Source organism: Hyperolius riggenbachi, chromosome 9, assembly GCF_040937935.1.
Source record: "Hyperolius riggenbachi isolate aHypRig1 chromosome 9, aHypRig1.pri, whole genome shotgun sequence".
NCBI lineage: Eukaryota > Metazoa > Chordata > Amphibia > Anura > Hyperoliidae > Hyperolius > Hyperolius riggenbachi.
Window position 1 is genome coordinate 46570489 of NC_090654.1, and position 14428 is coordinate 46584916.

General features: G+C 47.1%; 1 protein-coding gene across 4 annotated transcripts in view; it reads left to right on the forward strand.

Moving 5' to 3' along the window:
* The window catches only part of QRICH1 (glutamine rich 1), an 89678-nt gene that overhangs the window by 23049 nt on the left and 52201 nt on the right, over positions 1 to 14428 (forward strand). For all 4 annotated transcript variants that reach the window (XM_068252659.1, XM_068252662.1, XM_068252663.1 and 1 more), the window contains one exon: positions 8881 to 9873. In XM_068252659.1, coding sequence (XP_068108760.1) covers positions 8881 to 9873 — 993 coding nt within the window. The remainder of the gene's footprint in view (positions 1 to 8880; positions 9874 to 14428) is intronic.

Sequence of the window (14428 nt, forward strand, 5' to 3'; positions counted from 1 at the left end):
AGAGTGGTTTTTCCTTTAGCCTGTTGTGTAACGTGTGTATTTGCAGGACTGGACAGATCACGAGGTCTGGGTAGACAATATAGTTTAGCTTATTTTTATGGAAAACCAGTTTTTGTGTCTTTTTAGAAGTTGAACTTCAGCCAAATACCTTTTCTCTTTGTTTTGGACAGAGTGGCCAAGGCATAGATACTCTAGTGCTGTCTGTGTCTGATTTCGTGGTCTGCCATCTGGTTTCGCCACACAAAATTCTGCAAATAGTTTTGGCTGGGGATTAGCATGGCCTTCTGCTGACTATACTGGAATGCTTGACTTCTGACTAATTTGTCCAGTCCTGCAATCTTCCGTACGTCCATTGTGCTTGTCTTTAGACATCCAGGCTTATCACACTTATTATTTTATTTTTATACAGATTTCTGCTGAGGATTTCACTTTATCAGCTGGGAGATGAGTGAATGTTTTATCGGTTCTATAACCCTTTATTATAACTGTGTCATTTGCTCATATAACACTTTTAACATTTTCCTGCCCTTTTTAATTCTTTTCTTGTAACGTTGCATGCTTTTCTGCCGCCCCCTATAGGCAGAGTAGCGCAAGGAGCATTTTGATATTTACCTATTTTGGGGTGCTGAATCGGGTCTCTTTTTACTCCACCGAGTGGTGCTGTGTGCAGATATGCTCCTTTGGTTCATGATCACGTTATATCATGTGATCAGACCTGGAGGAGGATATCCACATACAGCACTGCTCTGTGGATGAAGAAGAGGCCCGATTCGGTGCCAGGAATAGGTAAATATCAAAGCTCTACTCTACATATAGGGGTTTGCAGGTAGAGTATAGTTGCCCAGGGCATCCCTGTCCTTGAGTTATCTACATTACATAACTCGGGCACAGCTGCCAAAAGGGTAAACTGAGTTTGGTTTATTGAAAGGATATGGGTATTGACTTTGAGCATGTATATCATTGTTTATCCAAAAAAATAAAAAAAAATAATTTCAGGCTGGTATTGCAGGCTGACTCCTGGTGTCTGATCTCCAACCCACTGGTTCTGATGCAAGGAAAATGAGAGCAAAAGTAAAGTTATTGCTTAAAGCAGCCAATCATAAACTGCTGGGACCTAACTGGTTGCACTAGGCCAGTGATCTGCAAACTTGGCTGTTCAGCTGGTAAAGGAGTCATCAGGCAAAACCTAAAAAAAAAGCTTTATTTGCTGTCAAATTGCACATTTTTGGCTATTTTTTCGCATACTGCCAATAAAGTTCTTTGAAATACTAAAAAAAAGCTTTACTCACCTGGGGCTTTCTCCAGCCCCTTGCAGCCGACTGTCCAACTCTGACCATTCGCTCTACGCCGCTGTCCCGGGCTCCCCTCACGGTGCGGAGGCCGACATCGAGGTCATCCTTACTGCGCATGCGTAAAGCGCCGCTGCGCTGTCAATCATGGCCACGTTGTCTGCGGCGTACTGCTAGTACGCCACGAGCAACGTGGCCATGATTGACAGCACCCTTCACGCAGGCGCAGTAAGGACCTCGGCCTCTGCACCGTGCGGGGAGCTCGGGACGGTGGCGGTGAGCGGAGCGGTCAGCGTGGGACAGTCGCCTGCAAGGGGCTGGAGAAAGCACCAGGTGAGTAAAGCTCCTTTTTTTTTTTTTTTTTTTTTTTTTAAGCCTGATGACCCTTTAAAGGGATACTTAGGTGAAAATAAAAACTGATATATCGCCCCCTATGCTGCTATTGCCTTCTTGCCGCAATAGCAGCATAGGGGGCGATATATTGTAGCTGGGAACGCGAAGAATCATTCGCGTTCCCAGCCTGTCGGCGGCTGTCGCCGAACCCGGAAGTAGCCGCCGTCGGGGACAGAAGGATCGGAGCGAGGCTGCGAGGGCACCGGACAGCTGCAGGGGGCTGAGGGAAGCCCCAGGTGAGTAAAAATCATTTTTTTATTTTCACTTAAGTATCCCTTTAAGGAGCTACAAGTCCCATAATGCATTGCGGGAGTCTGACAGCCACAGTCATGATTCATAAAGGCAAATGCATTGTGGGGCTTGTAGTTCCTTAACTTACAGTTCCTTAACAGCTGGAGAGCCAAGTTTGCAGATCACTGCACTAGGCTATTGCTCCAGTTTTTTCTTTACGTCTCTCAAATAATTCTGAGTTGATAGATTATGCAAACTTATGCAGCTTGAAGATGGTCCAATCAGCGGAATTTGATTGGTCCATCTCCAACTCAAAATTATTTGCATCTCATTGGCCTTACCCTCAGATAAAATCCATTCCTCTGTGCTGCAAATAGGAGGGGACTTGGGCTCGGTTCCCACTTGGCATGGATGATGTGTGGCCAGCGGGGAGTGGACAGTGTAGTGTCTGCTCTGATGGTCCGCTGGAGCCCAGGTTAGATGCGTTACTCCCATAGGCTATATGGGAATCCATCTGCTCTTCTGGGATTATTGCGGACTACACAGAAGTGCGGCCTGCTTGATGTTGCTTAATGGCTCATGTATATAAAATAGGAGTAGTCAGTTTTGCAATGAACGGAGAATGGACCAAAAAATGTCAGTTCTCAGTTAGTGGGAACAGAGCCTTAGCTTGCACATAAATCTATACATCTTCATTCCAGTCCTGTCAGTTTTGCATCAGTTTTCTAGCAGTTTTATCTGATGATTGGAACTGTACACCTTTTATGTGTGAACCCAGCCATTTAAAAAAAAAAAACAAAAACACGGATGCAAACTGACAGGACTGGAATGCAACTGTACACTTTTTATGTGTAAACCCAGCTTTAAAGAGACACTGAAGCAAAAAAAGTAAATAAAAATAAATGATGATGTAATTAATTGGTTGTGTTACTAGAGCATTAGTAGCAAAGCAAATATTCTCATAGTTTTATTTTCAGAATATATATATATATATATATATATATATATATATATATATATATATATATATATTGAGATAACAAGCTTCAGAAGACAGAGCTCTGCGACTTTCAAACTCATGGAGCTCAATGGCTCATTTGCATAGATAACTGGCGTTTCTTAACTCTTCCTGTACTGGAAACAATGTTAGACTAATGTCTCTGCTCCTAATGTTTTAGTTCTTAGCTGTACTACACATACAAATCATTATATCATAATTGTTTTTTTCACTACAGTGTCTCTTTAAGGGCTGCATGATTTAATTTAATAATTATTTAATTTTTCTTTTATCTCCTTTTCATATGAAAGCAGTAAGATGCTTAATTTTATTGTGGAACTCCAAACTTAAAGGAATACTGTAGGGGGGTCAGGGGAAAATGAGTTGAACTTACCCAGGGCTTCTAACGGTCCCCCGCAGACATCCTGTGTTGACGCAGCCACTCACCGATGCTCCGGCCCCGCCTCCGGTTCACTTCTGGAATTTCAGACTTTAAAGTCTGAAAACCACTGCGCCTGCGTTGCTGTGTCCTCGATCCCGCTGATGTCATCAAGAGCGCACAGCGCAGGCCCAGTATGGTCTGTGTCTGCGCAGTACACTCCTGGTGACATCAGCGGGAGCGAGGACACGGCAACGCAGGCGCAGTGGTTTTCTGACTTTAAAGTCAGAAATTCCAGAAGTGAACTGGAGGCGGGGCCGGAGCAACGGTGAGTGGCTGCGCCAACACAGGATGTCTGCGGGGAACCATTAGAAGCCCCGGGTAAGTTCAGCTCATTTTTCTCCGACCCCCCCCTACAGTATCCCTTTAAGGAATTTTTACCACCCACTCCTCTAACAAGCATGTCTCTGGCTTGGTACACATGTCCAATTTTAACTGGCCAGTGATTGGCCAATTTTACCAACTCCATGTAGTATGAGCGCTTACCTACACAATCTGTTCATAGTATTTAAAATCTGTTGGCCCTCATACCGCATGGAGGTGGTAAAATTGGTCAGTGATTGGCCAATCAAAATTGCATGTGTGTATGCACTCTTCATTTTATTCTGTATCTGTTGTATTTACCACTATGGCTTGCTGGCTGTTGATCATATGCCAGTCAGCTCCGCCTCCTAGCACTGGACTGTGTTACTGCAGCTCCTCCCTGCTCTTGAAGGCTGTATGAAAGAATGACGTTAGTAGTGGACTGCGCTCCTATAATTATGCACAGATGGGTCTGGTTTCTCCTTCCACAATGATTATTTCCCTCCCCGGTGGCTCAGTTCTTCTCTCTGGTAATGATTATCCCCCATTACAGACGTTCGTTTCCTTTCATGGTTAGTTGTTTGACTTCAGTCATCTGATCTACTTGAATTGAGCGTCTTTCACAACTGTGTCCTCTGTCTCTTTGCTTTTCTCGACAGCCTCCACCTGTTAAGCACTTTTTAGGTTTTTCTATAATTGTCATAGTGAAAGTGATTTTATTTTAAATGTCAAAGTATTTGTATGTTTGTGTATCACTTTAATGGCCAGTGAGCCATTGCTGATGACTGCAGCAGGTGTGACAGGTACTCATGCTTTAAAGCGACTCAGAGCTGAATAAAAGAAAACATTTTTTTACATGCCCGGGGCTTCCTTCAGCCCCATCCGCTTGGATTGCTCCCACGCCTCCGCTTCCCAGAGCTTCGGTACCGTGTCCCCGCACTTCCGTCAGTTGGAGCCATCTGAGCAGATGGGGCTGGAGGAAGCCCCAGGTATGTATAAAACTTTATTTTTAATCAGCTCTGGTACACTTTAAAGAGAACCCGAGGTGGGTTTGAAGATTGTGATCTGCATACAGAGGCTGGATCTGCCTATACAGCCCAGCCTCTGTTGCTATCCCAAACCCCCTAAGGTCCCCCTGCACTCTGCAATCCCTCATAAATCACAGCTGTGCTGTCGCATCACAGCCGTGCTGTCGACACACAGCGTGTCGCAGCGGGCTGTGTTTTTCTCTATAGTGTCAGTCTGCTGCTCTCCCCACCTCCTGCAGAACTCCGGTCCCCGCCTGCATCCCTTCCCTCCCCGCTGATTAGAGGGAAGGGAGGGGGGCAGGGCCCGGAGCTCTACAGGAGGCGGGGGAGCAGCCGAGACTGACACTACAGATGTAAACACAGCACCACAGCTGGGCTGTGATTTATGGAGGGATTGCAGAGTGCAGGAGGACATTAGGGGGGTTTGGAATACCAACAGAGGCTGGGCTGTATAGGCAGATCCAGCCTCTGTATGCAGATCACATTCTTCAAACACACCTTGGGTTCTCTTTAAAGGAGTCATCAGGGGTTTCAAATGAAAATAAGTGCTACTTACCCGGGGCTTCTTCCAGCCCCAAGCTCCCAGCCTGTCCCTCGCTGCAGCTCTGCGGTGAGCTGTTGGCCGCCTCTCCCTCTCGGTCCCCGGCGATGACATCAGGCTGACCTGGAGGTCGGCCTGTACTGGTCGGCTAGTTCTGCGCCTGCGCAGTACGCTCTGGTCCATGTGGTGGTGATTGACAGCGCCGCTCACGCAGGCGCAGTACAGGCCGACCTCCAGGTCAGCCTGACGTCATCGCCGGGGAGGTAGAGGCGGCGAACGGCTCACCGCAGAGCTGCAGCGAGGGACAGGCTGGGAGCTTGGGGCTGGAAGAAGCCCCGGGTAAGTAGCACTTATTTTCATTTGAAACCCCTGATGACTCCTTTAAAGGACACCTGAAGGGAGAAATATGGGGGCTGACATATTTATTTGCTTTTAAATAATACCAGCTGCCTGGCACTTCTGCTGATCTTTCATGCATCAGTACGGTCTGAATCACACTCCTGAAACAAGCATGTGGCAAATCCAGTCAGAAACACCTGATCTGCTGTATGCTTTTTCATGGTCTATGGCTGAAAGTATTAGAGGCAGAGGATCAGCAGGACAGCCAGTCAATGTGCATTGCTTAAAAGGAAATAAATGTCAGCCTCTGTATTCCTTTCATTTCAGGTGTATTTTAAAGGGAACCTAAACTGATGGATATGGATGTTTCCTTTTAAACAATACCAGTTGCCTGGCAGTCCTGCTGATCTATTTGACTGCACTAGTGGCTGAATCACACACCTGAAACGAGCATGCAGCTAATCCAGTCTGACTTCAGTCAGAGCACCTGATCTGCATGCTTGTTCCGGGGCTGTAGCTAAAAGTATTAGAGACACAGGATCAGCACGAGAGTCAGGCAACTGGTAATATTTAAAAAGGAAAAATCCACATCCTTCTCAGTTTAGGTTCACTTTAAAGAGAACCCGAGGTCGGGTTCTGACAATGCTATCCGCATACAGAGCCTGGGTCTGCCTATACAGCCCAGCCTCTGTTGCTATCCAGATCCCCCCTAAGCCCCCCCCCCTGCGCTCTGCTATCCCCCATAAATCACAGCTGCACTGTGCAGGCTGTGTTTACCTCTGTAGGATCAGTCTCGCCCCTCCCCCCCCCCCCCCCCGCCTCCTGCATAGCTCCGGTCCCCGCCCGTGTCCCTTCCCTCCAATCAGCGGGGAGGGAAGGGACGCGGGCGGGGACCGAAGCTATGCAGGAGGTGGGTGGAGCAGCAGACTGACAGTACAGAGGTGAACACAGCCCACTGTGACATGCTGTCGCGGCTGTGATTTATGAGGGATAGGAGAGCGCAGGGGGGGCTTAGGGGGGATTGGGATAACAACAGAGGCTGGGCAGTATAGGCAGACCCAGGCTCTGTATGCGGATAGCATTGTCAGAACCCCACCTCGGGTTCTCTTTAAAGCATACCTGGAGTAAGAAGTATGTGGAGGCTGCCATATTTATTTATTTTTAAACAATACCAGTTGCCTGGCAGCCCTGTGGATCTCTTTGGCCCTTCTGAAACAAGCATGTGACTAATGCAGTGACAACATCTGATCTGCTGCATGCTTGTTCAAGGTATATGGCTGAAAGTAATACAGGCAGATAATCAGCAGAAACCGCCAGGCAATTATTTGCATTGTTTAAAAGGAAATAAACATGTCGCCCTCCATATACCTCTCACTTTAGGTGTACTTTAAGCTAAGACCAAGTGGTTGACTACTCCTTCGGGAGCCCTTGGAAGCACTAATGTTGTGGCTCTGTACTGTCTGTATGCGTGCATGCGCAGAACAGAGCTGCCAGTCTACAGAAGCACTTGGGGGCACAAGGGCTTACGAGGGTTCCCGGAGGCGGCACATTTGAATGGAGGACAGTGCTGCAAATACAAGCTGTATGCAAACTGTGTTCAGCTGGAAAGTGGCCAATCAAATACACTGAGGCAAGGGTCACACTTGTCTTTCAGTTTTCTGCGCACAGTTTTCTGCACACTATGGGCTTGACTCACTAAACTGTGATAACTCAAATTTCACACCTTATCAAAGATCACATCTTATGAAAAGTTATCACACTTTATCAAAGTTAACACGCCTTATCAGAGTAGCATAGCTAGCTCTACGAAGTTATGCCTGCTAATTGGCAATGGCACTCGTCCTGCCCCGGGCCCCCGTGGGTTCGTAGCACTCGCTATGCTACTCTGATAAGGCGTGTTAACTTTGATAAGGTGTGCTATCTTTTCATAAGGTGTGATATTTGAGTTATCACGGTTTAGTGAATTAAGCCCTATGTGCATTTGTATGCAGAAAATGCAAACTGTTTTTTTGTTTTTTTACAGCAGGTTATGTAATTGGTAGAGAATAAGCACTAAATGTGCAGAATTGTGCTGCAGGATGTTTTTTTTTTGGGGGGGGGTGGGGGGTGTTTTGCAGAAAAAGCGCACGAAAATGGGCAAGTGTCACACCTGCCTAACTGTTTCTGATTGGTCCAATTCCAAGCATGCAAAATGCAAATATGTTTTATCTTTGACCAATTCTGTCCCCTGCTGCAGGTGATATCATGAAGGCGGCTACAGTATAGTAAGGCTCTTGCTTACTAACGTATTACTTCTCTTCCTTCTTTATGTTTTCCCTTTCGCAGTAACCACATATTTTATTTCAAAAGGTTACACATTTAGGAAGCCATCTTGATGATAATAAATGTGATTGCGAATAATGCCCATATACAAAGAGAGAAGGATATGGAGAGTGCCATAAATGTATTTATTTGCTTTTAAACAATACTGGTTGCCTGGCAGCCCTGCTGATCTCTTTGGCTGCAGTAGTATGAATCACACTAGAAACAAGCATGTGGCTAATCTAGTCAAACACCTGATCTGCTGCATGCTTGTTCAGGGTCTACAGCTAAAAGTATTAGTGGCAGAGGAACAGCCAGGCAATCTGCATTGTTAAAAAGGAAATAAACATGTCAGCCTCCATATCCGTAGCACTTGAGGTGTGCTTTAAGGATTGCCTCTTATAAGAGACGTATGAGAAAAGTTTTAGCAGTCCTCTTTTGGAAACGCACTAGTTTCATAGCTGTAGTGCTGGTTCTCTGATTCTATTTACTAGGTCACTCCTCTAGAACAAGTATGCGGGTCTGCAATGCTAGGTCACCTGTTCTCTATACTCCTTCTAGCTGAGTGATTTTTAGAGTATTGTAGACAGAGGCTCATTATTACCAACCAGCTAGCTTTTAGGGGGTTAACAGGGAACACTTCCACATTTCTGTCATGACAGGTGCACTTTGGTCTGGGGTTTGGCACAGGGTCAGGGAAGTACAGAGACTGGACTGTCGACATGTGCACAGCGATCCGGTGGCCCTGCAGGCACACAAATAGTTAAGGATGGATCTTATTAGGGGATGTTACTCCTTTTCCTGTAGAGGGTATTTATTTGCCACAGTTGGCTTGCTCAGTAAATTAAAGAGTAAATGTTCAAAAGGCAGCCAGCCACAGCAACCAATCAAAATGTGTTCTGCATTCATGTGACTGAAATGTTGTTTTTTTCATGGATTATATTGCTTAGTTGCGCTGAATAGACTTGTATGTAGGGTTTGAATCTTCTACTATTAAGCAGTGTTGTCTTGTCACACAGGTGCAGCAGTCTCCCCAGCAGGTGTCGGCTCAGCAACTCTCACCACAGCTCAGCGTCCATCAGTCTAACGATCAACCAATCCAAGTGCAAGTCCAGATCCAGGGTGGAGCACAGTCTCAGACGCAGCAGGGTGGCCAGACGATACAGACTCAGTCCCTCCAATCCCACAGCCCCTCCCAGCAACTGTCAAACTCCCAGTTACAGGTGGCCCAAATCCAGGTGCAGCATGTTCAGCCTGGCCAACAGATCCAGCCCTCTGACATTCAGGACGACCACATACAGCATCAACAGATCCAGGCGCATCTGGTGGGACATACGGTCGGCGGTGGCATTCAGATACAGACGGCGGGCGCTCTCTCCCCGCCCCCCAATCAGCAGGGTTCCCCCAGAGAAGGAGAGCGACGATCTAGTTCTTCAAACGTTCTTCAACCTGTTAAGAAGCGTAAAGTGGACATGCCCATTACTTTGTCGTATGCAATTTCAGGGCAGCCTGTCGCTGCTGTACTCGCAATCCCACAAGGACAGCAACAGAGCTATGTGTCTCTGAGGCCAGACTTGCTGACAGTGGACAGCGCCCACCTTTACGGGGCCACGGGCACTATTACGAGTCCCACAGGAGAAACGTGGACCATCCCTGTTTATTCCGCCAATACCCGTAGTGACTTGCCGCAACAGAATATAACACACATCGCCATCCCTCAGGAGGCCTACAACGCCGTCCATGTTACTGGCTCCCCCACCACATTGGCCACCGTAAAGTTAGAGGACGACAGGGACAAAATGGCTAAAAACGCCCACGAGGAAGTGGTGCAGACTCTGGCGAATTCCTTGTTTCCGGCCCAGTTTATGAATGGGAATATCCACATTCCGTTGGCAGTACAGGCTGTGGCGGGGGCCTATCAGAATACAGCACAGACTGTACACATATGGGACCCTCAGCAGCAAACGGCACTTCACGAGCAGGTTCAACAGGCTCAGCAGCACTCGCTACAGGTAACCTAGAGAACTACAGTTTCTTATCCCTTACAAGCTGTGTAATGAAACGGTTCAATTCTTACAGTATATACATTTCACACTGCTTTCTATAAGTAACCTGTTTAAGGCTGTAAAATTGCAGCTACGTCCGATGCGCTCCCTTCAGTAACTGTGCTCTCACCAAGGTAATGGGAGGCTCCAAGGCCACATGCTGTCATGTGATCAGTGATAGGAGGGGCCAGGACTAAAGTGTGACTGTTCTGTGTTCTCATGTGATCAGTTTAATTACACTTGAACTCGGAGAGATATGGAGGCTGTCATATTTATTTCCTTCTAACCCATTATCAGCTTTGAAGGGACACTGAACAGTGCCATAAAAAGGAAATGTGGACTTACCTGGGGCTTCCTCCTAACGCCCGTCCCCCCCCCCCTCCCGTAGCCCGCGAGGTCCCTCGGTGTCATCTTGCTGCCTCCCATGGTCCCGCTGGTGGCTCCGGTAGCCAAAGTCTTGCATGTGCGCCATCACGCTTCCTGCGCATCTCCTATTCTCTAAAGACTGAACCGCGGAGACGAGCGTAATGGTGTGCCGGGGGCGCGTACGCATGACGTAAGCCGAAGTCGCCAGATTGCCGGAGCCACCAGCGGAACAACAGAAGGAACCAAGAGTTGATGGGTTAAAAGGAAATAAATCTGACAGACTCCATATCACTTTCCGTTCAGGTATCCTTTATTAAGCAGGAGTTGTAACAGATGCCTCCCAACAACCTCTTGTAACCACTGTTGACCATTTTGGTGTGTTTTCTCTATACTTTTGCTGCATAGTGTAGCAGTGTGTTGATCATAATTTTTTTGTGCATTTTATAATTTGGATACGAGCAGAAAAAAATGCCCCCTCCCATAAAAAGGTAGAATGGAATGTGTTCACCTGTGTCTGTGCATTTATCATCCAATCATGTGTAAACTGCAAACATAATCGCATCACATGCATTTGCATTTTGTGATTCGCAGTGGACAAGGGCCCTAACTGGGTGCAGCCTGGAGAGGAACAGCAGTGCGGCCATCTGAAAAATGTCCTCCCTATATTAACTTCCCTCCATCACTTCCCTGATGAAGCAGGAAGTCACTCTGGGTGATGAAAATGATAGCATTTCTAAGGCCTCTTTTCCAGGAACAGTTGATAGGTAGTGAAATGCCTCTCAAACTCTCACTGCAGCCTGGTAACTGCTCACTGCTGCCTGATAACGGCTTGCTGAGCACACAGTTCAACTGTCCGTGGAAAAGAGGCCTTAGAGCCCTTTTCCACTAGTAAGTGATGCGAATACGGCTACCTAGCCGCCTCACTTCCACTGCCGGCCGCATCACTTCCGCATCTTCCGATGTGGAAGTGATTTGAGGAGATGGGATGCGGCCGTGTGAAAATCTGCAGCATGCTGCAGATTTTCGGATCGCTTCGCACTGCACCGCACCACACAACATGCACGCAGTGGAAACTCTTCCACTGGCGTGCATGTGTTTCAGCACACTCGCGGTGCGATGCTGCTATGTACCCGCATCGCACCGCTCCTAGTGGAAACAGGCCCTTGCTCTACAGTGCAGGTGACCACATTTTTGAGATTTGAATAATTGTGATTTGCATGCATATCTTATTCAATTTGTATTCAGCTTTGAACTGCACCAATCAGATTTTGATTGGCCCAATTTAATTTGGCCTGATTTTGATTGGTTCAATTCCAGGAGACATGCACTTTGAATTAGTTGCATGCTAGTCATAAAGGTTTAGCATCTCCTTCATGATCTCTACTTTAGCAGCCCTAAAGGTGTACACACACACACACACACACACACTCTCTATTACTGTCACCCGCAGGGATTGGGACTCTCGTTCTGTGCTGAGGCATCACTAACCTACAGACTGGTGACGCGTTCTGTCGCTATGGAGCAGGAGGTGTGACAACAGCATGGCAGGGCGAGCAGAACAGTAGGCTTGGCCAGACAATGGGGTAGTCTAGATCTCTTGCCGAAACATTGGTGGGGGAAGGGGGGAGCTGTACACAAGCTAGTATCTATGCAGGGTTAGCCCTGGCTAATAACCATCTAGTGTGCATACAAGGCTGTAGAGTATGCTTTCTCAACCAAGGTTCTTTGCAGGCGTTTCCTGGCATTTTCCGCTCCCGTGACTGTGGCAGGCTGAGAAAGTTTCAGTAGTACCCCTATGGCTCCTCTGTGTTTTCACTTGTATGCTTGGCCTGAATGTGGTAGGGGCAGACTATAATGGGGGGGGGGGGTGCTGTATGAAGAAGCTCTAAACGGTAAGTCAGAATAATGGGCACATTAATAAAAAGCAATAGAATAGGGAGTCAGTATAACGAGTGGCACCATAATGAGTAATGTAATAAAGAGCACTATAATTATGGGGTCTCTAGCACGAAACACAATATATGCACTAATATAGTAGTAGACGTAAGGAAGAAACATGGAATGGGGCAAACTACAATAAACAACCTCACACACTTTTAAAGCCCATGCATCCTGTAAACAAAAGCCCCAGTCCCCCCACCAATGCAGGGGTTCCTAGAGATCATTACTTGAAGGGTTCCTCCGAGGAAAAAAGAGTTACCAAGCAGCTCAGGGTGACCCAAACTACTAGGAATGTATAGGGGGATAAGAGACCGAAAAGCCCTCCTATTAATAAGCAAAGCTTGGTGCGATTTGCCTTAATGTTTTAGAGCAAAGTTGAAATGCAGGGTTATATTCCGCTTTAAAACAGAAGGAATTTGCAATAATTCAGCTATAAATGAACATTTGTGGTTACCCACAATGCACCACTACTGAATATGTGGTATAACAACAGAGGCGCCAAGTAGAGTAAAATTAGTTAAAATTTTTAAAAAGGGGGAAGTGGGTGGACTCACCTCCCTTCTGAAAAAATGGCCAGACAACGGGCAGGTTACTTCAAGTTTAAAGTAACATTTATTATGAGCTCCAAAAGTGCAACGCGTTTCACGGGTAACAGTCCCGCTTCTTCAGGCAAACAATTTTTGGAGGGAGCAAAGTCGGGTCAAGAGCCAGATATAGCGCCTCTGTCGACAGAGGCGCTATATCTGGCTCTTGACCCGACTTTGCTCCCTCCAAAAATTGTTTGCCTGAAGAAGCGGGACTGTTACCCGTGAAACGCGTTGCACTTTTGGAGCTCATAATAAATGTTACTTTAAACTTGAAGTAACCTGCCCGTTGTCTGGCCATTTTTTCAGAAGGGAGGTGAGTCCACCCACTTCCCCCTTTTTAAAAATTTTAACTAATTTTACTCTACTTGGCGCCTCTGTTGTTATACCACATAACTGTTTAGTCCACCCTTGGTGGAGGGGTGTATCCCCATTTTCTTCTATCTACAGAGAGCGACTTCTTAACCCTGAGCGGGGTCAGGTTACAATTCTCCCCGCCTGCTTATCCAGTGGTTGCCTTGGAGGCGACCCGTCCTTGTGAGTATAACCATTGTGTGTGTTTGCATCAGACATCACCTCATTAACATACTACACCATATTGGGCTCTCGGTTCTCCCCCTTTCTTTCACACTACTGAATATGCAAATTATCACTTTTTTGCCCCGGCAAGCCAGGCTAGCATCCAGAACCGCTGGTGTATAGCAAGCCTATAGCTTGCTATACTCCAAGATAAAAAGGTTGAGAAAGGATGTTTTAAGGTCTGTGGGCCTGAACCTGCAAAACAAATCCAGCTTCATAAAAGACTGGCAGCTGCACCCCAGTTGATGTCATATTTACTTTAGATGCAATTACGTAAATCTTTCTATTCCTTGCCAAGTAATCTGATGTGTTTATCCCTGCTGAAACCATATCAAATTATTTTCTACAGTATAAAGTCTCAGCTGCATCTGTAGGGTAGTGGTCATGTTACAGTTTTTGGTTAATGTTTAGACTGTGGTCACAGGACCCAAGAAGCTGGATTCTGACTAGTGATTGACCTAGCGGCTAATTAAAGGAGTTCTGTGGGGGGTTGTGGAAGAGAAAAACAGACACTTACCTTGGGCTTCTATCAGCCCAGTGCAGCGGTAATGTCCCACGCCGTCCTCCTCCCATCTGCCGTTCTCCGCCGCCGGCCCCGGTCTAAGCGGCATGGGATCCAACTGCGGCTGAGCTAGAGTGGCCGCGCACCCGCTCGCTTCCGCCTGCGTCATCGGAAGCTTACTGCGCAAGCGCAGTACAAGACTCCGTTGTACTGCGCCTGCGCAGTAAGCCTCAGATGACGCGAGCGGAGGCACGGCAACGCGCATTATTCGTCTGTATGTCAGACGAATAATAGCCCGGTGCCGGCTGCGGGGAACGGTGGATGGGAGCAGGACGTCGCGGGACATTACCGCTGCATGGGGCTCATAGAAGCCCAAGGTAAGTGGCAGTTTTTCTCTTCAGAAACCCCCACAGAACCCCTTTAACCTAAAGACAGATCTCTCTCTTATCAGATCTGATTATAGAGGGATCTGTTGGCTGCCCATACACCGCAGGCCGATTCCCGATCAGTTTCAGCATGAAAACACTTGGGAATCGCCTTGTGATGCCGT